At 45.2% G+C, this 26,348-nt stretch overlaps 1 protein-coding gene across 1 annotated transcript in view; it reads left to right on the top strand.

Moving 5' to 3' along the window:
- PHIP (pleckstrin homology domain interacting protein) overlaps nt 1-26,348 on the top strand; it is an 863,049-nt gene that overhangs the window by 73,180 nt on the left and 763,521 nt on the right. Inside the window, exon 6 of the mRNA XM_030199061.1 lies at nt 18,515-18,675. Coding sequence (XP_030054921.1) covers nt 18,515-18,675 — 161 coding nt within the window. The remainder of the gene's footprint in view (nt 1-18,514; nt 18,676-26,348) is intronic.

Raw genomic sequence — 26,348 nt, 5'->3', positions numbered from 1 at the left:
TCGTGCTCAAGGCAGTAGTGAGATGTGAATGTGTGGGCTGAAGACCACATTGCAGCCTTGCAAATGTTTTCAATGGAGGCTGACCTCAAGTGGGCTACCGACGCGGCCATGGCTCTGACATTATGAGCCATAATGTGACCCTACAAGGCCAGCCCTGCTTGGGCATAAGTGAAGGAAATGCAATCTGCCAGCTAAATTGAGATGGTGCATTTCCCGATGGCGACCCACATCCTGTTTGGATCAAAAGGAACAAAAACCTGGGTGGACTGTCTATGGGGCCTTGTCCTCTCGATATAGTAGGCCAATGCTCTCTTGCAATCCAAGGTGTTGTAAGCTGCCTTTGCCAGGGTGGCCATGAGGTCGGGGAAAGAATGTTGGCAAGTCAAATCGACTGGTTCAGAGGGATCTCCGACACTACCTTTGGCAGGAACTTTGAGTGCATGCGGAGGACTACTCATTTATGATGAAACTTAGTATATAAGGTGCATCCACTACTAAGGCTTCCATCTGCTGATAAAGGGACTTAACCTACTATACTGCACTGGTCTAGTAGTATTCAAAGAAAGGAAAATATCAGGTAAAAGTAAATTTTCACCATTGCAAGACAAAGCATGTGTAGGGCTTTATGGATATTTGTAAGATAGTCCCTGTTGAATGAACTTAGTCTAACTGACAGAAGGAGGTTGAGGGTAGATGCCCAGTAAGAAGGAAACATGGAACCTGAACTGTTGTCAGAGTGTTAGGCCAGCATTTTCATGTGTATCTATGTGCCTTACTATGCACCTCTTTGAACATAAAATTACTTTTTTTGGAACTCACTGTGCTAGGAATTTGTTTTCTGTATCTTTTGCAGCCCCCCCCCCCCCCAATCCTGTCTGTCTTTAGGGTTTGTCAGAGTTGTGTATAGGGGACTGTGCATTCTGAAAAGCACTGCTCTGTGGCTAGGGATTAGAAATTATGTATGCCAACTCCATGTTAAAGGAAAGTACATAAGTATGGCCATACTGGGACAGACCGAAGGTCCGTCAGGCCCAGCATCCTGTTTCCAGCAGTCCAGGTCACAAGTACCTGGCAAGATCTCAAAACAGTACAGTACATTTTTTCTTTTATTAAAAGGAAAAAAATTTCTCCTTGGAAAGAATTTTCTCCGAGGACAAGCAGGACAGTTGTATCCTTACATCTAGGTGACGTCTTCCCAACGGAGCCCGGTGCAGACATTGTCCAGCGCTCTATAAGAGGCTTTTGGCAGTGGCCCCACCACACATATGTGAGCTCTTTGCCACCTGATATGTGAGAATGGGACCCTCAGTCTATATTCAGCGGAGCATTTTTTCATTGTGTGTGGTTCGTTCCTGTGTAGGTATTTTTGCTTTATTTTCTTTTTTTCATAGATATTCCTTTCCCCTCTATTTTTTTTCTAGTGTTTTCGGTTCTTTTAAGTTTTATTTTTTTTTCATGCATCCCAAGGCTCTCTTAGGCCGGAGCACCGAGCTCACTTTGAGGTAAGCCCTTTTTTTACCTCACGCTTGCAGCTTTTGATTTACCTGCTATTCTTTTTGACATGCCCAGAAGACTCCTAGTGATTTCAAGAGATGCACCCAGTTAATCGGGTGGTATCTAGCACTGACCTGCACAGTTGGTATGTGGGTGATTGGGGCCAGTTCATGACCCATCTAACTGTGTTCTCTGTTTAAAAATGAAGAAAAGAACACAGCATGTTGGGCCCACCAGAGGGAACTTTTTGGTTCCTCCAAGTCTGGTCTATCGGCATCGGATGCATTAACCCCGATGGCTGCCAAGGCACGGTCTTACACTGGGAGTGCACTGCCATTGAGGAGGTCTCCACCTCCCTTGAAGTCGGGCGCTAGTAGCAAGCCCTGTGACCTATCTATGTCAGACCTGACACTGAGGATATCTATGAATTTGACGATGTACTCATCAGCACCGAGGGACCCCGGTGTTGGGCATCAGAAGAAGGTCAAGAAGTATCGACATCTGTCCCATGGTGCATGGAGCTCCAGGGCATCGGCCTTGCGGCACCTAAGAGGATTGCTCCCCCTCTGTTATACTAGTTCCTTCGCTTTTGCCCCTGTGCAGCTGGGACCCTGCTTCTAATTTGGCACCAACAACTCAGCAGGCTGTCTCCACACCGATATTGGCCCTAGCATTACCAATGCCTGTCCTTGATGACTGGTTCTCTGGGCCATGCTGAGGGAAGAACATAAGACTAGTTATACTGGGTCAGTCCAATTGTCCATGTAGCTCAGTATCCTGTTTCCAACAGTGGCCAATCCAGGTCACAAGTACCTGGTAGAAACCCAAATAGTAGCTACCAATCCCAGGACAATTAGTGGTTTCCCTATGTTTGTCTCAATAGCAGACTATGGACTTTTTCTCCAAAAACTTTTCCAAACCTTTTTTTAAACCAAGATAAGCTAATTGCTGTTACTACATCTTCTGGCAGAAAGTTCCAGAGCTTAATTCATTGAGTGATAAAATATTTTCTCTTGTTTTAAAAATGTTTCTGTGCAACTTCATTGAGTGTCTCCTAGTCTTTGTACTTTTTGAAAGAGTAAAAAATCGATTCATTTCTACTCATTCTACACCACTCAGAATTTTGTAGACCTCAATCATATTCACCCTCAGTCATCTCTTTTCCAAACTGAAGAACCCTAACCTCTTTAGCCTTTTCTCATTCGAGAGGAGTTCCATCCCTTTTATCAATTTGGTTGCTATTCTTTGAACCTTTTCTAATTCTGCTATATTTTTTGAGATACGGCAACTGGAACTGAACGCATTACTCAAGGTGAGGTTGCACCATGGAGACATACAAAGGCATTATAATATTCTCTGTCTTATTTACCATCCCTTTCCTAATAATTCCTAGCATCCTGTTTGCTTTTTTGGCCGTCGCTGCACACTGGGCAGAAGATTTTGGCGTATTGTCTACGATACTTAGATATTTTTCTTGAGTGGTGGACCCTAGTATCAGATACTGTCTCTCTTTGTTAAATTGTACAGCGCTGCGTAACCCTAGTAGCGCTCTAGAAATGTTAAGTAGTAGTAGATAACTATGATTTAGATTATTCTTCTCAATGTGCATCACTTTGTATTTGTCTGCATTAAATTTCATCTGCTATTTGGATGCCTAGTCTTCCAGTTTCCTAAGGTCTTTCTACAATTTTTCTCAATCCGCATGTTTTTTTAACAACCCTGATTAGTTTTGTGTCATCTGCAAATTTAATCACCTTACTCGATCTGATTTCCATATTTATAAATATGTTAAATAGCATCGGTCCCAGTACAGATCCCTGTGGCACGCCACTATTCACCCTCCTCCATTGAGAGAAATGACCATTTAAACCTACCATTTAAACCTACTCTCTGTTTTCTGTCCAATAACCAATTCCTAATCCACAACAGAGCATTACTTCCTATCCCATGACTCTTTAATTTCTCAGGAGTCTCTCATGAGGAACTTTGTCAAAAGCTTTCTGGAAAGCTAGATACACTACATCAGCCATACTTTCTTGAACGTTCACATCCCTTCAAAACAAGATCTAGCTAGAACAATATCCCAGATGCTAGCAAAACTTCCTCCTTATACCCTTTACCAACTTTTCTGGTTAAAAAACGTCTCGCTTCTATAGCCTTTTCTACATTCTATGATTTCTGTATCACTGAAAACAGTTGTACCCCAAAGTTGAAAATATGCCATTGTCTACCCAAAAATTAAGATTCCAAACTTCTTTTCACTGATTCATCTAACTACAGACTGATTGCCAACTTACCATTCCTTACCAAAAGCCTAGTACACACCCAACTTACAGCATTCATTTCCCTAACCAACGTTTTACACCCTAATCAAACTGGTTTCTGACAGAGCCACAGTACAGAAACATCTCTACTAGCAGTCCTAAATACTATCTGTTACTATCTTGATAAATCAAGATCTGTCTTGCTAACTGCCTTGATCTTTCATCTGCTTTTGATCTCATTGATCACACTACCATGCTTTCCTGTCTACAATCTGTTGGAATCTCCGATACAATTTATGATTGGCTCACTTCCTATTTCATTAACAGAGAACACATAATTTGCTCAGCCAATTCTTAATCTCAATCTTTCACACACTCGACAGGTGTCCCTCAGGGCTCAATTCTTTCCCTCTTACTTTTTGACATCTTTCTAGCTCCGCTACTCACCTTAGCTCAATCATTCGATCTTTCTATGTTTGTATACGCAGACAACATCCAAATTCTCTTCTCAATTGAACCCTCTACCTTCAGGGTATCTCTTCCATCAACTTACGATTGAACTCCATTACTTCTCGGCTAGCAGACAATCGTTTGGTTCTCAATGCAAAGAAATCTAAAGCGTTAATTTTCACACTAACAGGCCATATTTCACTTGCTACCTCTATTCTTCTTAACACTACAGTGACTTTAGTACACTCCACACGCATCCTAGGTTTCATTTTTGATTCCTCTCTATCCTTCCATGAGCAGATTTCTAATGTAATCCAAAGAACTTTCTATAAATTATTTTTTGATTCCTCTCTATCCTTCCATGAGCAGATTTCTAATGTAGTCCAAAGAACTTTGTATAAATTATGTCTCGTCAGTTCTAGCCAACCTTTACTAAACCCCCCCCTCCCCCGCTATCAATATTCTAATTCACTCTGTAATCATATCACAGTTGGACTACTGTAATTCTTTCCATTTAGGTCTTAGAGTTAAGGACAGGCATCGCCTATAGTTAGTCTAAGACACTGCTATCAGATTCCTCTTTATACTACCTTACCCCTTATACACAATCTTGCCAACTGAGATTGACACAATGTAACCTATAATCGTTCTGCAACAAACCAACTAACTGTTCTCCCCTCCTAATGTACTGACCTTTTCCCCCATCTTTCCTATAGAAAATGGAGTTTTTCCACCTTTCCCGTTGTATTCAAAATGTCTCTTTGTATATCGTCTTCTCTTCTCTCCCCTGTTTTACAGATTATAAACCGCCCAGATAGCTCGTTCTGTTGGGCGGGATAGAAAGTCTTTAATAAACTTGAAACATGTTTATTCACACCTTCAAAAAAATGAAGCAAATTGGTGAGGTAAGACTTTCCTTGGCTGAAACCATAGTGACTCTGTCACATTCAGTCCTGTTTGTTTGTGTTCCGTAATTTTATTCTTTATAATAGTTTGCATTATTTTCTCCAGCATTGGTGTCAGGCTTACTGGTCTGTGATTTCATGGATCGCCCCTGAAACCCTTTTTAAAAATTGGCCACCCTCCAATATTCAGGTACTATGGATGATTTTAACAGATTACAGATTACTAACAGCAATTTCATGTTTGAGTTCTTTCAGTATCCTTGGATGCATGCCATCTAGTCCAGGTGATTTACTACTTTGTTGACTTGGCTTAGTACGTCTTCCAGGTTGGGTACAACTCCAAAGTGCTCAGGCATCAAGGGTACTTTTGCCAGCTGAAGCGCTCAGCCGCTTTGGTCCCGAGGCCCATTAATCACCTTTGGAGCAGTCTCTGGCCCCATTGCCTTGAGAGGCATCAATATTGGCTCCTCTACATGCATGGCACCACTTGACATCGGGAGAGGAGTCTCTCGATATCGAGTTGTGAGCCGACACCTTGGCGCTGAACCCCAAGGCCTGGACATCCTTTCAGTCGGCCAAGACATGTGCAGCCTCAGGAGTCCTATCAGGACTATTTTGCTAAGTCTGATATGGACTGGTCATGGGAGACTGAGGATCAGACTACCTTTCCGAGGAGGGGTCATATGGTATGCCCTCAGACCCCTGTCCACCTGATGAGAGAAGAAAGTCTCCAGCTGAGTCTTTCTCCTTTTTTCATTTTGTTAAGGAAATGGTGGATGCTATTCCCTGTAAGTTGGAAATGGAGGACAAACCTAGGACTGAGTTATTTCAAGTCCTGGAGTATGATTCTCCAGCAAGAGATGCTGTGACAGTCCCTCTGCACAAGACTCTCCGGGATGCACAGATGAAGATTAGAAGACCCCTTTCTCTGTGCTGGTCATACGGAAGAAGGTGGGTTCCATATATTGGATAAAGAAGTCTCCCAGATTCAAGAAGGCCTAGTTGCCACACCACTCCCTGGTGGTCTAATCCGCTCTGAAATGGGCTATGAGTTCAGGTCTTATGCTTTGGTGCCCGCCAGACCTTAGATTCTTTTGGGAAAAAGGTTTATCAGGCCTTTATGCTAGTCTCCCACATCCAGGACTACTGGCTGTACATAAATATTTACCTGCAGTCCTTGGTTCGTAGTGTGCTAGACTTTGCAGACATTCTGCCATAGGAACAGGTTGCTGAGCTTCATCAGTTGGCTAAGAGGCAGAAAGAGTATCAAAAATAGTTGAGCATAAATTCATATAGTGTCCAGACTCTCTGCTTCGGGCTTGGGAATATGCATACTTTCACGGCTTAGTGTCTTTGACCTTGTACCTATGGTTCAGGAGAGGCTAGTGGATGTACCTTGTGTTTGAACATCTTGAAAATCTAAAGATGGACAAAGCCATGGGACCGGACAGGATCCACCCCAGGATATTGAGGGAGCTCAGAGAGGTTCTGGCGGGTCCTCTTAAAGATCCTATATAATAAAACTCACCTCCAACGTTCTAATGCTTGGGACCGTGGCTCCCTCAGCAGGTGGTCTACTAGGCAGCATCGAACTCAATGACATCAACAAACACAGCTGAACGCAGGAACTGGCTGCTGGCACGTGCAAAAAAAAAGGCACCAGACCCACAGTAACAAAAAAAAAAAAAAAAAAAACCAAAGGGTGAAGAGAGAGCCTCCGGGCAACTCAGCAGGGGCCCTCGACCACACTGCAAGCTGCAGGAAGCTGAATCGCCCTCCAGTCCTGCACTAACCAAAAAAAAAAAAAAAGTGAACACACAGGCTCCGGGCACCTCAGCAAGCAGCAGGAAGCTGAACAGCCCTCTGGACCCGCACTAACAAAAACAAAGGTGAAGACACAGCCTCCAGCGTATCAGCAGGGGTCGACTATAATGCAAGCTGCTTGAAGCCTAGCAGACGGACCAACTTTCCTAACAGCAGGTACACTTATGGGAGAGAAAGGGCAGGAAAAAAAAAAAAGAGCACAATCACTAGATTAAAAAAAAAAAAGAAAAGGAACTGAAAAACCAGGGGGGGGGGGGGGGAACTACCCTGTACCTCAGACAGAAGGAAGGGGTCATACACACACACACAACATACAGTCTTTCACTCTTTGTGTGACACACATTCTCAAACACACATACTCTCTGTCTGACACACACACATGTTCTCTCACATGCAGGGAGGGGGGGAGGAAAAGAGAGGGGCCTGGAACTTCAAGGGGAGACAGACAAAAACACATGGAGAGGGGGGAGAGAACAGAATGAGAGGGAAAGGGGAGAGGACAAATGTTACACATGGATGGATGGAGGGCATGGACAAAAGAGCACAATCGCAGGATTAAAACAAGGAAAAGTTACTGAAAATACAAACACATGGGGGGGAGGGGACGACCCTGCAACATGGACAGAAGGAAGGGGTCATGCACATACACAAATACACACACACAGAGACAGACACACTCTCACACACACACACACAGAGACAGACACACTCTCACACACACACACACAGAGACAGACACACTCTCACACACACACACACAGAGACAGACACACACACACACACTCACACTCAGACTCACTGCTCGCCCCTGTGGTCCCAGAACTTCAAACACAAAAGGTGGGGGTAACTGCACATCTGACAGAATGAGGGGGTCATGCACACACGCAGACACATACTCTGGCACACTGTAGCTCTGTGTCACACACACACACACTCTTTTCCACTCTCTGTGTCTCACTGACACACACTCAAACACACACACTTTACTAACAACTCTACAGATACCAAAAAAAAACAAAACAAAACCATTGCTAGCGCCCGTTTCCTTACAAACAGAAACGGGCCTTTTTTACTAGTTTGTTTAATAAATCCTTGTAGACGGGAGAGGTTCCGTTGGATTAGACGTGGTCCCTCTTCACAAAAGTGGTGATAGGGAAGAAGCTGGAAACTACAGGCCGGTAAGCCTCACTTCGGTTATTGGAAAAGTAATGGAAGCGATGCTGAAGGAAAGGATAGTGAGTTTTGGAAGCCAATAAGTTACAAGATCCGAGACAACATGGTTTTACCAAAGGTGAATCGTGCCAAACGAATCTCATTGAGTTCTTTGACTGGGTGACCGGAGAATTGAATCATGGACGTGCTATAGACGTAATCTACTTAGATTTCAGCAAAGCTTTTGACACGGTTCCCCACAGGAGGCTCTTGAATAAACTTGACAGGCTGAAGATAGGACCCGACGTGGTGAACTGGATTAGGAACTGGTTGATGGACAGACGCCAGAGGGTGGTGGTTAATGGAATTCGCTCGGATGAGGGAAAGGTGAGTAGTGGAGTGCCTCAGGGATCGGTGCTGGGGCCGATTCAGTTTAATATATTTGTGAGTGATATTGCTGAAGGGTTAGAAGGTAAAGTTTGCCTTTTTGCAGATGATACTAAGATTTGTAACAGAGTGGACACCTGGGAGGGAGTGGATAACGTGAAAAAGGATCTGCAGAAGCTAGAAGAATGGTCTAAGTTTTGGCAATTAAAATTGAATGCGAGGAAATGCAAAGTGATGCACCTAGGGAGTAGAAATCCACGGGAGACATATGTGTTAGGCGGTGAAAGTCTGATATGTACGGATGGGGAGAGGGATCTTGAGGTGACAGTATCTGGGATCTGAAGGCGACGAAACTGTGTGACAAGGCGGTGACTGTAGCTAGAAGGTTGCTAGGCTGTATAGAGAGTGGTGTGACCAGCAGAAGAAAGGAGATGTTGATGCCCCTGTATAAGTCGTTGGTGAGGCCCCACCTGGAGAATTGTGTTCAGTTTTGGAGGCCGTATCTTGCTAAGGATGTAAAAAGAATTGAAGCGGTGCAAAGAAAAGCTGCAAGAATAGTATGGGATTTGCGTTACAAGATGTATGAGGAGAGACTTGCTGACCTGAACATGTATACCCTGGAGGAAAGGAGAAACAGGGGTGATATGATACAGACATTCAAATATTTGAAAGGTATTAATCCGCAAACAAACCTTTTCCGGAGATGGGAAGGCGGTAGAACTAGAGGGCATGAAATGAGATTGAAGGGGGGCAGACTCAAGAAAAATGTCAGGAAGTATTTTTCACGGAGAGAGTGGTGGATACTTGGAATGTCCTCCCGCGGGAGGAGGTGGAGATGAAAACGGTAGCGGAATTCAAAAATGCGTGGGATAAACATAAAGGAATCCTGTTCAGAAGGAAGGGATCCTCAGAAGCTTAGTGGAGATTGGGTGGCAGAGCCGGTGGTGGGAGGCGGGGCTAGTGCTGGGCAGACTTCTACGGTCTGTGCCCTGAAAATGACAGATACAAATCAAGGTCAGGTATACACATAAAGTAGCACATATGAGTTTATCTTGTTGGGCAGACTGGATGGACCGTGCGGGTCTTTCTCAGCCGTCATGTACTATGTTACCTTGCTGGGAGACAACCCTTTTGGGAACAAGTTGGAGGAGGTCGTTGACCTCATCAAAACATATATTGACACCATCCAGTCCCTCTACTAGCGGCCACCTCCTGCATCCTCCTGTACTAGGAGGTTTCCTGCCTGACCTTGAAGTTCCTACTACTCTCAAAGACATAGGCTTACTTCTTCTGCCCATCCTCAGCAGCAGCCCCAGCCCCAGTCTTCTCATTACCGCCAGCAACGTCCACAGAAGTCACAACCTGCTCACCAGGCAAAAGCAGGGGCAAGCTTTTGACTGGCTCTAGGAGAGCTTAGTCTCTGTCAAAAGTGTCCGTTCCAGACAACCTGCTGGTAGGAGGGAGGTTAAAATTTTTTTCCAAGACATGTGTCCTCTTGTAACTAGAGAGCTGTTCGGGAATGGGATTTGCGAGTATCCCCTCCAGGGTCGCGGTTATCCCATGGGGATCCCCTCCAGGGTCGCGGAAATCCCATGGGGAACCCCTCCAGGGTCGCGGAAATCCCATGGGGAACCCCTCCAGGGTCGTGGGAATCTTGTAGGGATGGACTCAGGTTTTTTTTTTTTTTTTTGGGGGGGGGAGGGGTGGTCCTTCGGTAGTTTAGTTCAGAGCTCGATAGTGTCCACAGTCCTTTTCTCTCCCTGCTCAGATCCAGCCAGTGTCTCTCTCCCTCTCCTCCACTTTCTGAATCCTGCCTCTCTTCCCCCCTCCCCACCACCACCCCATCTCCTCCCTGGTCCCAGAGTCTAACCTGTTTCCTTGGCCGGCTGGCAGCGATTAAAACAAGCTGCTCTAGCTGACATCGGGACATTTCCTATGCCGGGGCCTGCCTGGACCTGGCAGAGGAAAGGCCCCAATGCAAGCCAGACAGCAGCATGTTCTAATTGCTGCCGCTGCTGCCAGCTAATGAAACAGGTTATTTTAGAACTTGGGGAGGACGAGGGGGGTGGTGAGGGAGAGATGCTGGACTTGAGGGTAGTGGGAATGAGAGAGAGGGAGATGTGCTGGACCTTGGGGGCTGAGGCTGGAGGGAGATGTGCTGGACCCCAGACAGCTAGGACTGGAGTGAGATGGGTTGGGGGGAGATGTCCTGGACCCTGGAGGCTAGGGCTGTGGGGAGATGTCCTGAACCCTGCAAAGCTAGGGCTAGAGTTTGATGTGCTGGACCTTGGGGGCTTGGGTTGAGGGGAGATGTGCTGGAACCTGGGGGCTGGATTTGAGGGAGATGTGCTGGACCCTGGGGGCTGGGTTTGAGGGAGATGTGCTGGACCCTGGAGGCTGGGGTTGGGGGAGATGCGCTGGACCCTGGAGAGCTAGGGCTAGGACTGGAGGGAGATATGGTGGATCCCGGGGCTGGAGCTGGGGGGAGATGTGCTAGACCCTGGGGGCTGGGGCTGGAGGGATATGTGCTGGATCCTGGGGAGGGAGATGTGTTTGGACCCTGTTGAGCTGGAGTGAATTATGTCAGACTGAGTACGAGCAGGGGAGGATCAGGGCACAGACGAGATGCTGGCATGGAGTGAAAATAGAGACAGGGACACAGGGCAATGCTGTAAAAGGGATGAGACAGGAACATAGAGGGACATTGTTGATCATAGGGGGAAGGACGGGGACACATAAAGGCAATGCTGAACATAAGGGGAGTATAGGGACACTAAAAGTGCAGATGCTGAACATGGGGATAGACGGGGAACAGGGACACAAAAAAGAGGTGCTGGGCAGGACAGATAGGGACACGGGGAAGATGGAGGGCAGACATGGAGAAAGAAGACATGCCAAATAGGAGACCTTGGAAAGGCAAGGGGGTAAAGTGGAGAAAAGCAGAAGACAGTGACAAAATTAGATGGAAAAATAACATGCTCAGACTACAAAGGTAGAAAAAATATTTTATTTTACTTATCAAGTGGATCATGTCAGCTTTGGGAAATGTACATAGGTTGGGTTATTATACCACAAGTCGGGTTATTTTAGTACAAAAATGTACATAGGTTGGGTTATTATACCACAAGTCGGGTTATTTTAGTACAGAGGGCTGGTAGGGATGGGTGAAATTTCTGTCCCCATACAACTCTCTGTGTAACTTCTGACTGGTGAGTTTTCCAAATAGTCTGAGTGGGATACACTCTCAATTTGCAGTTAACACCTCCAGATTATCCACTATGAGCAGGTACTTACAGAGGAAATCTCCGCCCTTCTCAAGGCCTACACAGTCGAGCCTGTCCCACCAGGGCATGAAGGACAGGGATTCTATTCCAGGGGCTTCCTCATAGCTAAGAAAATGGGGGGATTTCACCCCATCCTAGACTTAAAGGCCCTGAACAAATATTTGGCCAAGGAAAAGTTCAAGATGATTTCCATGGGCACCCTTCTCTCTATGATTATTATTACATTTGTACCCCGCGCTTTCCCACATAATGCAGGCTCAATGCGGCTTTCATAGTAATTTGAAATACAAAGTTAATAGAATTTTAATAAAACAGTAGTAAAACAATGTATAGTTGGGCTTAGTAGTGTATGATAAGTTGAGCTAGATAAAATATGACTAGGATAAAAGAGGTAGACAGGATAGGATAGTGTAATTTGGGAGAAAGGGTAAGGAGGGATAAAATTAAGGAGAGATGGAAAGAGAAGGATGGGAGGTTGGTATTTAAGTCAGAACAGAATTGAGGGTGGAAGTTGGCGAGATTAGGTTGGGGCATTTGGGTAGGCTTGCTTAAAGAGATGAGCTTTCAGCATTTTTCTAAAGGGCAAGAAGTTGTTTATTAATCGGATTGGTCTGGGTGTAGCATTCCAAAGCTGGCTGCCCAAAAAGGAGAAACTGGATGCGTAGTAGGTCTTGTACTTAATTCCTCTACAATTGGGAAGGTGTAGGTTAAGGTAAGTTTGTGATGAAATAGATCTGTTTCTAGCAGGGAGGTCGATCAATTCATTCATGTAGCCAGGGGATTCGCCGTGGATAATCTTGTGGGTTATTGTGTTGACCTTAAAATTTATTCTTTCTTTGATGGGGAGCCAGTGAAGCTTTGCTCGAAGAGGTGATGCACTTTCGAATTTTGATTTGCCAAAAATAAGTCTGGCAGCCATGTTCTGGGCAGTTTGGAGTCTCTTCAGTATTTGGGTTTTGCATCCTAAAAAGACACTGTTGCAGTAGTCGGCGTGGGTAATAACAGTAGACTGTATCAGGTTCCGGAAAGTGTTGAGTGGGAGATAAGGCTTCACTCGTTTCAGTAGCCACATCATATTAAACATGATTCAGGAAAACAATTGACTTTGCTCATTGCATTTGAAGGATGCATATACCAACACCCAGATACTTCCCAGTCAGTGGAAGTATCTCAGAATTTTAGTAGGGGGCACCACTTAGTTCTGTATCCTGCAGTTTGGCCTCACATTCACACCCACATGCTCACCAAATGTCTCGCAGTAGTTGCAGCATCGCTGTGCAAACTGGGAGTACATGTGTTTCCCTACCTGGACAATTGGCTGGTTAAGAGCACATCACGGGAGGGTGTTCAAGCATCAGTGCAGAGAGCTGTACATTTGTTGGAGCTCCTAGGGTTTGTAATCAACTAGCTGAAGTCCCATCTCCATCCCATTTGGCAGTTGGGTTACATAGGAGCTCTGCTAGATACAGAGTGCAGACCTACCTTCTTTCCTCATGATTAAGCGACTGCCCTCATGGCGATCACCAATCAAATTGCAGCAGCTAACAGGTAACAGCTCTGCAGATGTTGAGATTGTTAGGCCACGTGGCCTCTACAGTACATGTTACACCCTAGCTTTTCTTTGACATCAGGCCACGGGGAACCTAGTGGATTTCATTAAGGTCATGCCACAGCTGAAACAGTCTCTCCAGTGGTTGCTCATCAGATGCCTTCCTTCATTGGGGAAAGGTCTCCTCTATGTGTATCTTCTCATAGGGAAGACTGTTGAAACTCAAGCAAGATCAGGGAACCATGACTTTATTTGCTTCCCACTGACCAAGACAGATCTGGTTCTCTCGCCTTTAGAGTTGTCCTCCAAAGATCCATTGAGGTTGGACTGTTTTCCAACCCTCATGCAGAACGAGGGGTTCCTTCTACATTATAGTCTCCAGACCCTGGCCCTTATAGCCTGGCGTTTGAGAGCATAGAATTTGCCTCCTTACAACTGCCTGAGGGTGTCTGCAGAATTTTGCTGGCTTCCAGGAAAGATTCTAGTAAGAGGTGTTACACGTTCAAATGGAGGAGGTTTTCTGTTTGGTGTGAGGGCAAGGCCCTAGATCTGCTATCTTGTCCTACACAAAAATTGCTTGAGTACCTCCTCCACCTCTCCGAGTCTGGTTTAAAGACCAATTCTGTAAGGGTTCACCTCTCTGCAATTGATGCTTATCACCATCAGGTGGCAGGCAAGTCTGTCTCTGTACAGCCTTGTTCTCTTCATGCAAGATTTGATGTTGACCAGGCCCCCTCTCAAACTTCCCATGGTGTCCTGGGATCTCAACATCGTCCTCAACCAGCTGATGAAAGCTCCTTTTGAGCCACTAGATTTCTGTCATCTGAAGTACCTGACCTTGGAAGATATTGTTTTTCGTGACGGTCACTTCAGCTCACAGAGTTAGTGAGCTTCAGGCTCTAGTAGCTGATTCACCATACACTAGATTTCATCATAACAGGTTAGTTCTATGCACACATCCTAAGTTCCTTCCTAGTCAATCATTCTGCCAACATTATTCCCAAAAGCTCATGCCCATCGCTTGGGCAGCAAGCGAGCCTTAGCCTTCTATCTGGCGTGGACTAAAGCCCTTAGACTGTCATTCCAGCTTTTTATTTCTTTTGATCCCAATCAGATGGGGACAGCTGTCAGTAAGCACACTTTATCCATTTGGCTAGCAGAATGTATCTCCTTTTACTTACGCCCAGGCTGAGCTGACTCTTGAGGGTCATGTCACGGCTCACAGTGTCAGAGCCATAGCTACGTCTGTAGCCCACGAGGTCAGCCTTTATTGAGATACGCGAGGCTACGATGTGGTCTTCAGTCCATGCATTCACGTCTCATTACTGCCTCAAGCAGAATACCCGGCATGATGGTTTGGGCAGACTGTGTTGTAGAATTTGTTTGGCATCTGGAATCCAACTCCACCTTCCTAGGCTCATTTTTATTCAGTTGTAGGCTGCATCTCTGCAACCAGTGTATATATAGTTTCAGGTCAATTGGTTCAACATAGTCTTGTTCAAGTCTCTATTGTCCTACTGCTGTTTTCAGTGAGCCTGGTAGCTAGGGATTCCTAGATGTAACGATACTTGCTTGTCTTTGGAGAAAGTGGAGTTACTTTCCTGTAGCAGGTGTTCTCTGAGGACAACAGCCAAGTATCTTTATAACCGTCCCACCTCCCCTTGGAGTTAGTCATGCTGCATGCTATGGTTCAGGTATCTAGAAAACTGTAGCGCCCCCCCCCCCCCAACCAGCCCTGCACAAGTTGGGCTGCTATTTCTCGTCAAGCCTTTTATGTCCTTATTCCTTTTCTTTTTGCCAGTTGTCCATTAGGCATATGTTTAGCAGTGCTCAGTTAAGTTGGTTCTTGCTTGTAGCCGGTGTGTTCTGGATGAGGAGTAATTACTCCTAGGGTTGTAACAGGGTTGTCTGACCTACCCTGCTGTTACAGCAGTCCTGTGTTCTAAGGACTAGAGGCCTGGCCTGGGCATTGAGCCCCCCCTGTCTTCTGCCTAGCACACCTGACCCTAGTTGCATCACATAGGTCTCCACGGAAAGCATATTGAGGTTTCTGCTTTCCTTGACTAGCAGTGACTGTCCTCACAGTGTGGCAGCTGGGTCCTGCCCTCGGGCTTGGTGTGACCATCTGGGGTCATTCTAGACTTCTCTTTCTCACCTTTTGGTAGGTGTTGGGGCCCCCTTAGCGATAGGTAGACTGTTCTCTTGATTCAGAGACTGGGCTGTGGTATCTTGCTACTTTCTCATTGCACACCAGCGGTGTGGTCTCGGACTCTCCTAAGCAGGGCCTGTACCTTTTCTTGCCCTGTAGCCATGCTACCTCTGAGCCCAAAATGTTTTTGGTGGTGGCCCTCTGGACGGGGTCTGTATCCCTGCAGGAAGTAGTAAATTCTCTGTTTCTGGTTTCCCTTCACCAACTTGATCCATCGTTGGATGTTGACTCCGCTGGGTGTCTTGCTGTATCGCTGGATGTCGAGCCTTGCTCCATTGCTGGGATGGTGAGCCTTTACTCCATTGCTGGGATGGCGAGCCTTTGCTCCATCGCTGGGATGGGGCCAGAGTCTGGAGGTCGAGACTTCCTCTCTGGATATAGAGCTCGTAGACCTGCTGTGCATGTCAAGCCTTGACCCAGCTCTGGGGGTCGGGTCTTGCTCCCCTTCTAGAGGTCAGGCCTTGCTCCGTCTCAGACTGTCGGACTCCTGCCCATCTTTTCATGTCAACTAGCTCTGGGCATCGAGTTTTGCTCCGACTTGGAGCATCGAGCCTTGTTTCATCACTGGATTTCGAGCTTTGTTCCATCTCGGAGCGTTGCTCCTTTGGCTCTGGAGCCTGAATTAGGCTCTAGGAATCAAGGCACACCCATTCTCTGTCATGCTATGCTCCACCTTGGGAGCTCGAGTCTTGTCCCGTTGTGGAATGTACTGCTCCTGGCCTCGTTCTGGATGGTTGGCCTAGTGCAGACTCTGGTGGTATCTCGGACTATCACGCCTGGCTTAGTCCCTGTCTGTCGACCCTTGTCCTTCTGTGCAAGTAGAGCCTTGTTCTGGCTTCAGTGGGGAGTGTGGCTTGGTGTGTGGCACCCTCGCTGGCTGTTACTCCTTGCTCCAGCCCTAACTGTAGTGCCTTGCTCCAGCTTGGTAGATCGACCTTTGCTCCACCTCTGCGGGTTGGTTTCTGCCCTGTCTGCAGATATTGGGACTTTGTCTCGAGACGTTGGATTTGTTCCATCTATGGAGGATGAGCCTTCTCTGTGTGGGGCGGTCGGGCCTGTGACATTGCATACCGATGTTTGCTCAGGCTTGGAGGATGGGTGCTGTTCCATCTTTGGATGTCAGGCCTTGCACTGTTACTGAATGGTGATTTTTCCTCTGACAGCAAGGTTCGGGCCTTCCATAGTCTCTGGAGGTCAAGCCCATTTTTGTCTTCAGCTCTCCTCCAGTATTCCATGAGCCTTGTCTCATGTTTCCAGGTTCGCTGGGCACCGCTTCAGCAGGTTCTTCCGTGCTGCTTTTCTGGGAGTAGAGCTACCCCTCCTATATCGGTTGGACCTTTTCCCGTGTTTCACGGTCCTCCTTTGCTCTGTAGCTGTTGGTTGGACTGGGCTCTGCTCAGGCAATCAATCTGGTCCAGTCTTTGGCAGTCGATTCTGGCTTTGGTGCCAGCTGGGACTATGAGTGGCTGTCGCACTCGGTGCTGCCTCTGGCGTGGGAGGGGTTTCTGCCTCCATCTCTGGTTGGCCAGCCTTACTCCGTCTGCGGTGAGTGAGCCTTGCCTCCTTCCTGGATGGCGGAATGGGTACCTTCTCTGACTGGCGGAATTTCTTTTCCCTTGGCGGTCGGTCCTTGGCTCCTCGCTGGTTGTCTTGCCAGAGCACGGCTCTGATTTCGAGATGTGCTCCGTCTCTGGCAGGAAGGCCTTCATCACTGTCTAGCTGGCCGAACCCACCTATGGGTGGTCAGAGTTTTTCGGATCTGGCAGTTAGCTGCTGCTGTCAGGGCCTGTCCCGTAGTTGGCTCCAAGCTTTCTTGAATCTGGTTCCGTTTCGTTCGGTCTGGTTCTGTCTCCGAATGCCAGGCCTTTTTCTTTTTCCATCTTTTTGCCTGACCAGTGCACTGCCTCCTTTGGTGGATTCTGGTGCTGACGTGTCCTGTAGAGGTGTGTTCTGTCTTTGAGGTCCCACCCGACTTGGGGACTGCTTTGGTACATCCCACTCGTCTCTGGATTGATCTGTGGGACAATATGGAAGGCAAAATTAGTCCTTAACTGATAATTTTCTTTTCATTAGTCCCAACAGATCAATCTAGAGGCCCACCCTTTGTTGTTTTTCCTTTTAAGTCATAGTGTGTTGGAGTATAGTGTTTCTTTCTGATGCTTCCCCACAGAGAATGCTTTGCAGGTCTTGAGAACATCGCTTAATGGGGACTCACATCACGGGAGGATGTCCACGGTCCATTGACCACAGAGCCGCTGATGATCTACTTGCTTGAGTCAGAGGCAGGAGTTTGATACTTTTCTACATTGTCTCTTACTGCTGCACAGTACCCTTTATGGCAGAGCTCTGGCGTTCTCTCTGTCTCCACCTGCTGGTAGAGGACATAACCCAATTTTCTCTGTATTGATCTGTTGGGACTAATGGAAAGAAAATTATCAGATAAGGATTAATTTTACCTTCCTAGTGTTTGTAAATTTAGGGCCCTGTTTACTAAGCCGTGCTGTAGGCGCGCTAGCGTTTTTAGCGAGTGCTAAAAATTAACATGCGCTAACGCTAGAGACACACATAGGAATATATGGATGACTTTAGCATTAGCGAATGCTAATTTTTTGCGTGCGCTGAAACAGCGCACCTTACTAATCAGGGCCCATAGGTTTTCCAGCTAATTATTACTTTTTTTTTTTTTTCAGCATGCAAAAATCAGTGATTATTGCGTTGTTTCTTTTCTGGTGAAATTAAACATGGAAGTTTGCATGACTCAGGAGTCATCAGCACAGAAAAAGCACAAAAACTGAGCAAAGGATACAAAACAAGGCAGGGCAGGGGTGAGAGAGTACTTGGGGAAATGATGCTTTCAGGTGAATAAACACCTATTTCAATTTGTTTTCCCATTGGAGGTGTTTTATTGGTACTGGTTAAAACATAAAATCAGAAGTTCTAATTATAGTGTTTAATTTCCATGTTTTCATTTTCTGATATTTCTCTTTTATTTGTAGCAAATACACTTTTTGCAAGAAGTCTGAATGGAAAGTACAGAGCTGAACATCTTGTTCCAACTCCAGTGTATCAGCATATGAAAATGCACAAACGAATTCTAGGGCACTTATCGTCTGTGTATTGTGTAACATTTGATCGGACTGGCAGGAGAATATTCACTGTAAGTGCTGTGCTGTTTAAATTTTAGCAATTACTGTTTCTCTTGTATCAAACATTAAAGTTAGTTTTTTTTTTTTTTAATTTCAAATTGTAATTAGGAAAAATTATTTCTTGAACTGAATTGATGTCTAAGAGGATTCTTAGACCGTGAACTTGCTAAAGAACTATCATCTTTGAGAGCTTTTGATATGTGCACACATATGTACCCTCTAAGAAAAAGCAGTTTACTTTCCTTTGACTACCAGATTATTTGGGTTGCATATTTTTGGTTTTCTTTATTGTGAATTTTTAAAATTAAATCATAACAATATAGAAAATAAATATGAAATTATTTTCAATCACTTGTCTCAGGTTTACAGTTTGGTATTTTCTGTTTTGAAATTATAAAACCATGATTTGATTGTGAAATTTTCCAAGTTTTCAGTGTTCATTATTATTGTAGAGGAAAGTAAGGAGAAAAGTTGTTGATAGTTGTGTAGGCCAGTGGTTGTGGTTCTCAACCCACTTCTCAGGGACTACCTGACTGTTTTTTTTTTTCCAGGCTATCCACAATGAATATGCATGAGATATATTATCATGCATTGGTGTAGGCAGTAAATTGTTATATTCTAACCTGCAATACCTTATGGGCCTAATCTAGTTTCTGAATTAATATTGTCTACAGCAATGAATCTGTAGGAATGTAATGGGATTTTAGATTGTTTCTAGATTGTTGATACAGTTTGATTATTTGATAGTGGCTGGGGATTTTAACTTGTATAATGTAGAATAATGTAGAATGAGGGAAGGTCCAGAACTTCATTTCAGGGTTATGAGGTAGTGATTTATGTCAGTCCAGGGGCTACTACTATTGATCATTTCTAAAGCGCTACTAGACGTACGCAGCGCTGTACACTTGAACATAAAGAGACAGTCCCTGCTCAACAGAGCTTACAATCTAATTAGGACGGACAAACAAGAGATAAGGGAATATTAAAGTGAGGATGATAAAATAAGGGTTCTGAACAAGTGAATAAGGGTTAGGAGTTAAAAGAAGCATCAAAAAGGTGGGCTTTTAGCTTAGATTTGAAGACAGCCAGAGATGGAGCTTGATGTACCGGCTCAGGAAGTCTATTCCAGGCTTATGGTGCAGCAAGATAAAAGGAACGGAGTCTGGAGTTAGCAGTGGAGGAGAAGGGTGCAGATAAAAGAGATTTACCCAGTGAATGGAGTTCCCGGGGAGGAATGTAGGGAGAGATGAGAGTGGAGAGGTACTGAGGAGCTGCAGAGTGAATGCACTTATAGGTCAATAAGAGGAGTTTGAACTGTATGCGGAAACAGATAGGAAGCCAGTGAAGTGACTTGAGGAGAGGGCTAATATGAGCATAACGACACTGGCTGAATATTAGTCGTGCAGCAGAATTTTGAACAGATTGAAGAGGAGAGAGATGGATAAGTGGGAGACCTGTGAGAAGCAAGTTGCAATAGTCTAAGCGAGAGGTGATAAGAGTGTGGATGAGGGTTCTGGTAGTGTGCTCAGAAAGGAAAGGGCAAATTTTGGTGATATTGTAGAGAAAGAAACGACAGGTTTTAGCAGTCTGCTGAATATGTGCAGAGAAGGAGAGAGAGGAGTCTAAGATGACCCCAAGGTTACAAGCTGATGAAACAGGGAGGATGAGAGTGTTATCCACAGAAACAGAGAATGGGGGAAGAGGAGAGGTTGGTTTAGGGGGAAAGATAAGAAGCTCAGTCTTGATCATGTTTAGTTTCAGATGGCGCTGAGACATCCAGGCAGCAATGTCAGACAGGCAGGCTGATACTTTGGCCTGGATTTCGGCTGAGATTTTTGGTGTGGAGAGGTAGATCTGGGAGTCATCAGCGTAAAGATGATATTGAAAACCATGGGATGAGATCAGAGTACAAAGGGAAGAAGTATAGATGGAGAAAAGAAGAGGTCCCAGGACAGATCTCTGAGGTACACCAACTGACAGTAGGATAGAAGTAGAGGAGGATCCACTAGAGTATACACTAAAGGTACGTTGGGAGAGATAAGAAGAAAACCAGGAAAGAACAGTGCCCTGAAATCCAAGTGAGGACAGCGTATCAAGGAGTAGGCTGTGATCAACAGTGTCAAAAGCAGCAAATAGATCGAGAAGGATGAGGATAGAATAAAGACCTTTGGATCTGGCCAGGAACAGATCATTGGAGACTTTAGCAAGTGTTGTTTCAGTTGAATGAAGGGGGTGAAAGCCAGATTGAAGTGGATCAAGAATAGCTTGAGATGAAAGAAAGTCAAGGCAACGGCGGTGAACAGCACGTTCAAGTATCTTGGATAGGAAAGGGAGGAGGGAGATGGGGCGATTAGTTTGAAGGACAGGTAGGGTCCAATGATGGTTTTTTAAGGAGTGGTGTGACTACGGCATGTTTTGAAGGCATCAGGAACAGTCGCAGTGGACAGTGAAAGATTGAGAATATGACAGATAAAAGGGATGACAGTAGGAGAGATAGTGTTAAGTAGATGAGTGGGAATAGGATCAGAGGAACAGGTAGTTAGTTTGGAGGAGGAAATAAGTTGTGTAGTTTCCTCTTCAGTGATTTCAGAAAAGGAAGAAAAGGAGGCAGGGGTTGGAGGGTTGAGAGAATGGACTAAGGGAAGGAGAGCTGGAGTGGAGGAGTGGCCTAGTGGTTAGGGTGGTGGACTTTGGTCCTGGGGAACTGAGGAACTGAGTTTGATTCCCGGCACAGGCAACTCCTTGTGACTCTGGGCAAGTCACTTAACCCTCCATTGCCTGCCGCATTGAGCCTGCCATGAGTGGGAAAGCGCGGGGTACAAATGTAACAACAAAAAAAAAAAAGGTGGAGGTGACCTGGTTGAGAATTCAAGTTTAATTTTGTGATCCTTATCATGAAAGTACTCAGCCAGAGTCTGGGGGGAAAGTGAAGAGGGGGTTGGAGGTGAAGGCACTTTGAGGAGAGAGTTCAGTGTGGCAAAGAGATGTCGAGGGTTTGAGCCAAGAGAATTTGTCAACTGGATGTAATAGACCTGTTTGGCAAGTAAAAGAGCAGACTGGAAGGAGGTCAGCAAGAATTTGAAATGTATGAAGTCAGCATGGACATAAATCACCCCCCTCTCCAATTACCTAGCTGGCATTTCCTGGTCAGGGAACAAAATATTAATCTCCTATCTCTTTAAAAAACCAAAAAAAAACCAAAGGGAACTAGATCATTGCCAGAAAGGGACAAAGAGCGCTGCTGTAGGCAGCAAGATTATTTCTGCCAACAAAGTACCACTGGGAGCTCCATTTCTGTAAGTGCTTTGTTTATTTCTTATGTCTTATTTTTCTCTTGCAAAAGGGAGTGTTCAAGTGACAGCCAGAGTGATGGATCTTCAGGTTGGGTGGTCTTCTCCAAGAGTCATCTGACTCCCTCTCAGTCCCTCGAATATCTCTGGGTCATGTTCAATATCCAGGAGGAGACGATTGTTACCCAGGTGTCCAGTCTGCTCCTTCTCCCAGACCCTCGAGCTTGGGATTTTTTTTTAAACAATGTTTATTATATTTATGATGTAGAAAATACAAAACAATAGCTAAAAGCTAACCAGACATACAAAGGCAGGTGATACCCCCCTACTATCCCCCCCTCCGACAGTTCCTTTCTAACCAAGACCCACCTCCCACTAAAGCCTAAGACCAAATATTTCAAACACCCCCTCCAAGCACTCTGTGATCGGGCATGGGATTTTATGCAAGTGCTAGTGGATGTTCTTTCCTAGCAGAGGTTTCATATTTGGCCGCTCTAGTTGCACTGCTCAGTCGTTGGTACCCCACTTTAGCTGACTACTTTCTCTGTCTTCTTTGGACAGCCAAAGCGAAATTGTCTGCATTGGTGGCTTCTTCCAGAGAACTTGAGGAAGGGCATCTCTCTGGCAACACCAGCATGGGTGGTGGTGACCACTAATGTCAGTCTCTCAGGTTGGGGATCTCATCATTGTCTGGGCCAGAAGGCCCAAGACCTGTGGGCTCAAGTGGAGACAACGTGGTTGATAAATCGCCTGGAGCTGAGGGCCATCAGGAATGCCTTGTAGGTGAAGGCTGTTCGGGTCCTTTCTGACTATGTGATGGTAGTAGCCTATATCAACAGGCAAAGGGACATGAAAGTGCTCGTCTAGCCTGTGAGGTGCACCTTCCCTGAAATTGGCAAGGACAAATCAAGATCAGGTATACATGTGAAGTATCACATCATACCATGTGTAATGAGTTTACCTTGTTGGCCAGACTGGATGGACCGTAGAGGTCTTTATCTGCCATCATTTACTATGTTACTATAATTTCCAGCTACTTGTCCTTTCAGTAAAATTATAAAAGGAGCAGTGCCTAAGGCAGATCAGGAATGAAATAATACTGTTCAGTGGTTATTTAAAAATAAGCTATTGCTTAACCAAAATCATGAAAAAAAGATGACGGGTAGGATGTGATCAATGTACTAAAGGCTGGGTTATTTGTCATTAGCAGCAGAAGTGAGGAACCTGTGGTTAATTTAACGTAATAAAGGTTGTATTACTTCTTTCATTGCACCGCTTGGCGGTTTTTGACTTGGTGGATCATCACCTACTCTTAGGCCCCAGGATATAGGGATCAATGGTTCTGTGTTGGCATGGTTTGAGTCCTGCCTTCTTGGCAGATCTTTCATAGTTCTCTGGAAAACAGACTAATCTGTTTTCCCCTCTTCTAGTGAAGTGCCACGTGGTTCATTGTTGGCACCGATGCTGTTTAATCTCTTTATTGCTCCTTTAGCATGATTGATTCAGTCGTTGGTGTTGATCTCATATATTTATGCTGATGACAGATCTTGATGACATTTGACAGTGGAGACAGGGAGACGTTTTCTTGTTTAAATTCTCACCTTACTATAATTGCTGCCTGGTTATAATGGCAGAAGCTGCAGCTGTCATGTCTAAAACTAAGGCAGTGTTTTTTCACAGAAGTCACCACTTTGTCCCACCAGGGCTTCTATCCATCTGTTCTGCACAAGTTCCTGTGAGTACCGAACTTCTGTTTCCAGCGGTGCACTGAGGTCTGACACCACTATTCGATTGTCGACTTATGTACTTATGCATTTGCATTATGCACACATGTGAGCCTCAGCCTTCGTTTCTGTTGGAATTTTATTGTGGACCACACTGTCTGGTCAGCTCCACCAGTGTGCTAACAGGACATATTTTAGGAAGTTATTGAAAGCTCAGTTGTTTATATGAAGAGTGAACCACTTTGCAGGCAGTTTGTTTGTCCATGTATATATTTTTTGGAAAATGTGCATGTTCGTCTGTACACCAGTATCATAAAAAATTTTAAAATAAAGAAACCCTTCTGAACCATTAATGCAAAATGTGCTCGAAAGGACAAATTTATTTACGTTGAGACAGATCGTTCCATCCCAACATTTGTTGGGAAAAGGAGTATTTAAATCATTTTGCATGCTTTGGTTTTAATGCATGTGGACTACTCTAATTCTTTGTTTCAGGGAACTGGGCAGAGAGAATTGAAACCTTTACAGGTGATACAGGATGCAGCTGTGAAACTTCTATTGGGAAAGAAAAAATTTGGTCATGCGACACCGCTTTTATGGGAGGAGCATTAGTTGCTGGTTAATTTCCGGGCTTTATATAAAACGTTGCTTTCGTTTCATAAGGTCCTTCATGTGGGTCTTCCAGAATTTTTTTTGCTAAATTTCTGATCTCTTGTGTTCCATCACATTTGCTTTGTTCAGTGCAACAGCATTTACACTTGGTGTCTTCCTTCCACCAAATCTCTGTGACAACTTATAGAAAAACCATGTTTAGCATGGTAGACTGTGAGCTTTGGAGCCAGCTTCCATTACTTTTGTGTTCCAAAGCGTCCTTGCCTGCGTTTAAGAAGCTAATTAAGATAATTTTTTTTTCATGAATCTTTCTGTTGATTCATGATAATATTCTTTCATGAGTTAAGCTGTGTTGGCCATGGTAGCAGACATCAAAATTTATTCTTTCCTGTCCTATCATGAAATTGGAGTTCTTTTTGGTTGTGTGTGTTTTTTTTTTATTACTATTTATATGTACTCCACCCTGATGGATTTGTTTCCTTGGGCGGTTAATCAAATGTAATAATAAAATTGAACCTGAATTTTTTGACAAGTTGATGAACCTGGAGTCGCAGGTCACCTGTACTGCTCAGACAGCTTATTTTTTCTTTTGTTTTAATCATTAAGTTATTGTAGATCTAGCATAACAATAAAGCAAAGATCCTTATCTGTAGCAAATGTTCTCTGAAGACAGCAGTCTTATTCCCACATCTGGGTGATGTCGTCTGACAGAGCCCAGTGTGGACACTAACTAGCGAGTAATGTAGAAGTTTCTAGCAGTGTCCCACCACACTTGCACTGGTGTATTCTCGCCCAGTGTGTGAGTGTGGGCCCTTCAGTCAGATGAAAAAGCAAAAGTAGATAGCATAAACTAAATTCAGCTCCTAGGAGAGGTTGGGAGGGTATGTAAGAATAATCGGCCTGCTGTCTTAGGAGAAAACCTGCTACAGGTAAGTATCTTTGCTTTCTCCGAGGACAAGCAGGCCTTCTTCTTCTCACATCTGGGAATCCCTAGCTACCAGGTTCACCAAAAACAAGTAAGCTAGGGTAATGGCGTCTCGAAAGGTTGAGACCAAAACTTCAATCAACCTGAAACTATAGACATACTAGCTGTGTAGGTGAAGCCTGGAACAGAATAAAACAGGGCCTAGGAGGGTGGAGTTGGTGTCTAGACACCAAACAAATTCTGCAGAACTGCCTGTCCGAACCAACTGTCGTGTCGGGTATCCTGATCAAGGCAGTAGTGGGAAGTGAATGTGTGGACTGAGGACCATAGGACCATGTTGCAGCCTTCCAAATCTCCTCTATGGAGGCTGATCTCAGGTGGGCAACTGGTGCAGCCATGACTCTGACATTGGGAGCCGTGACATGTCCCTCAAAGTTAGCCCAGCCTGGGCATAAGCAAAGGAGATGCAATCTGCTATCCAGTTTGAAAGTGTGCATTTGCTGATTGCCACCCCTATTGGGGTCAGAAGAAACAAAAATCTGGGTGGACTGGCTTGAGACTACTCTAGATAGAAGGCTAAGGCTCGCTTGCAGTCTAAAATATGCAGTACACTTTCACCAGGATGGCTAGGTGGTTTGGGGAAAAATGTTTGTAGAATGATTGACTGGTTAAGATAGAATTCCGACACTGCCTTAGGAAGGAACTTAGTCTTGGGCCTCCCCTGCCACATGCACCCTATCTGCCACCTGAGACGAAGAATGAACAGCCACACCAGCACCTTCTCTGCTGCCCCCCCCCCGCCCCCCCCCAGCTACGGTCTTACATCACCCTCCCCACCTTCCTTCCCCAACCCCCTTCCTTGAATTTACCTTTTCTTGTTTTTCAAAGGGCGGCACCGGCATTGGTTCCCATGGACTGCCCTGCCGCTGGTCTTAGCCTCTTCTCTCTACTGCGGCCCGCTTCCAAGGAAACAGGAAGTTGCGTCAGAGAGGTGGGCTGCAGTAGAGAGAAGGGGTAGAGAACGGTGACAGGGACAGCTTTTGGGATTCACTGCCGCCCTTTGAAAGGCAAGAAAAGAAAAAGTACATTCGGGGAATGAAGTTGAGGAAGGAAGGGTGAGGGTGATGCTGCTT

This window comes from Microcaecilia unicolor, chromosome 3, assembly GCF_901765095.1.
Source record: "Microcaecilia unicolor chromosome 3, aMicUni1.1, whole genome shotgun sequence".
Lineage (NCBI taxonomy): Eukaryota > Metazoa > Chordata > Amphibia > Gymnophiona > Siphonopidae > Microcaecilia > Microcaecilia unicolor.
This window is presented reverse-complemented; position numbering and strand designations above follow the sequence as displayed.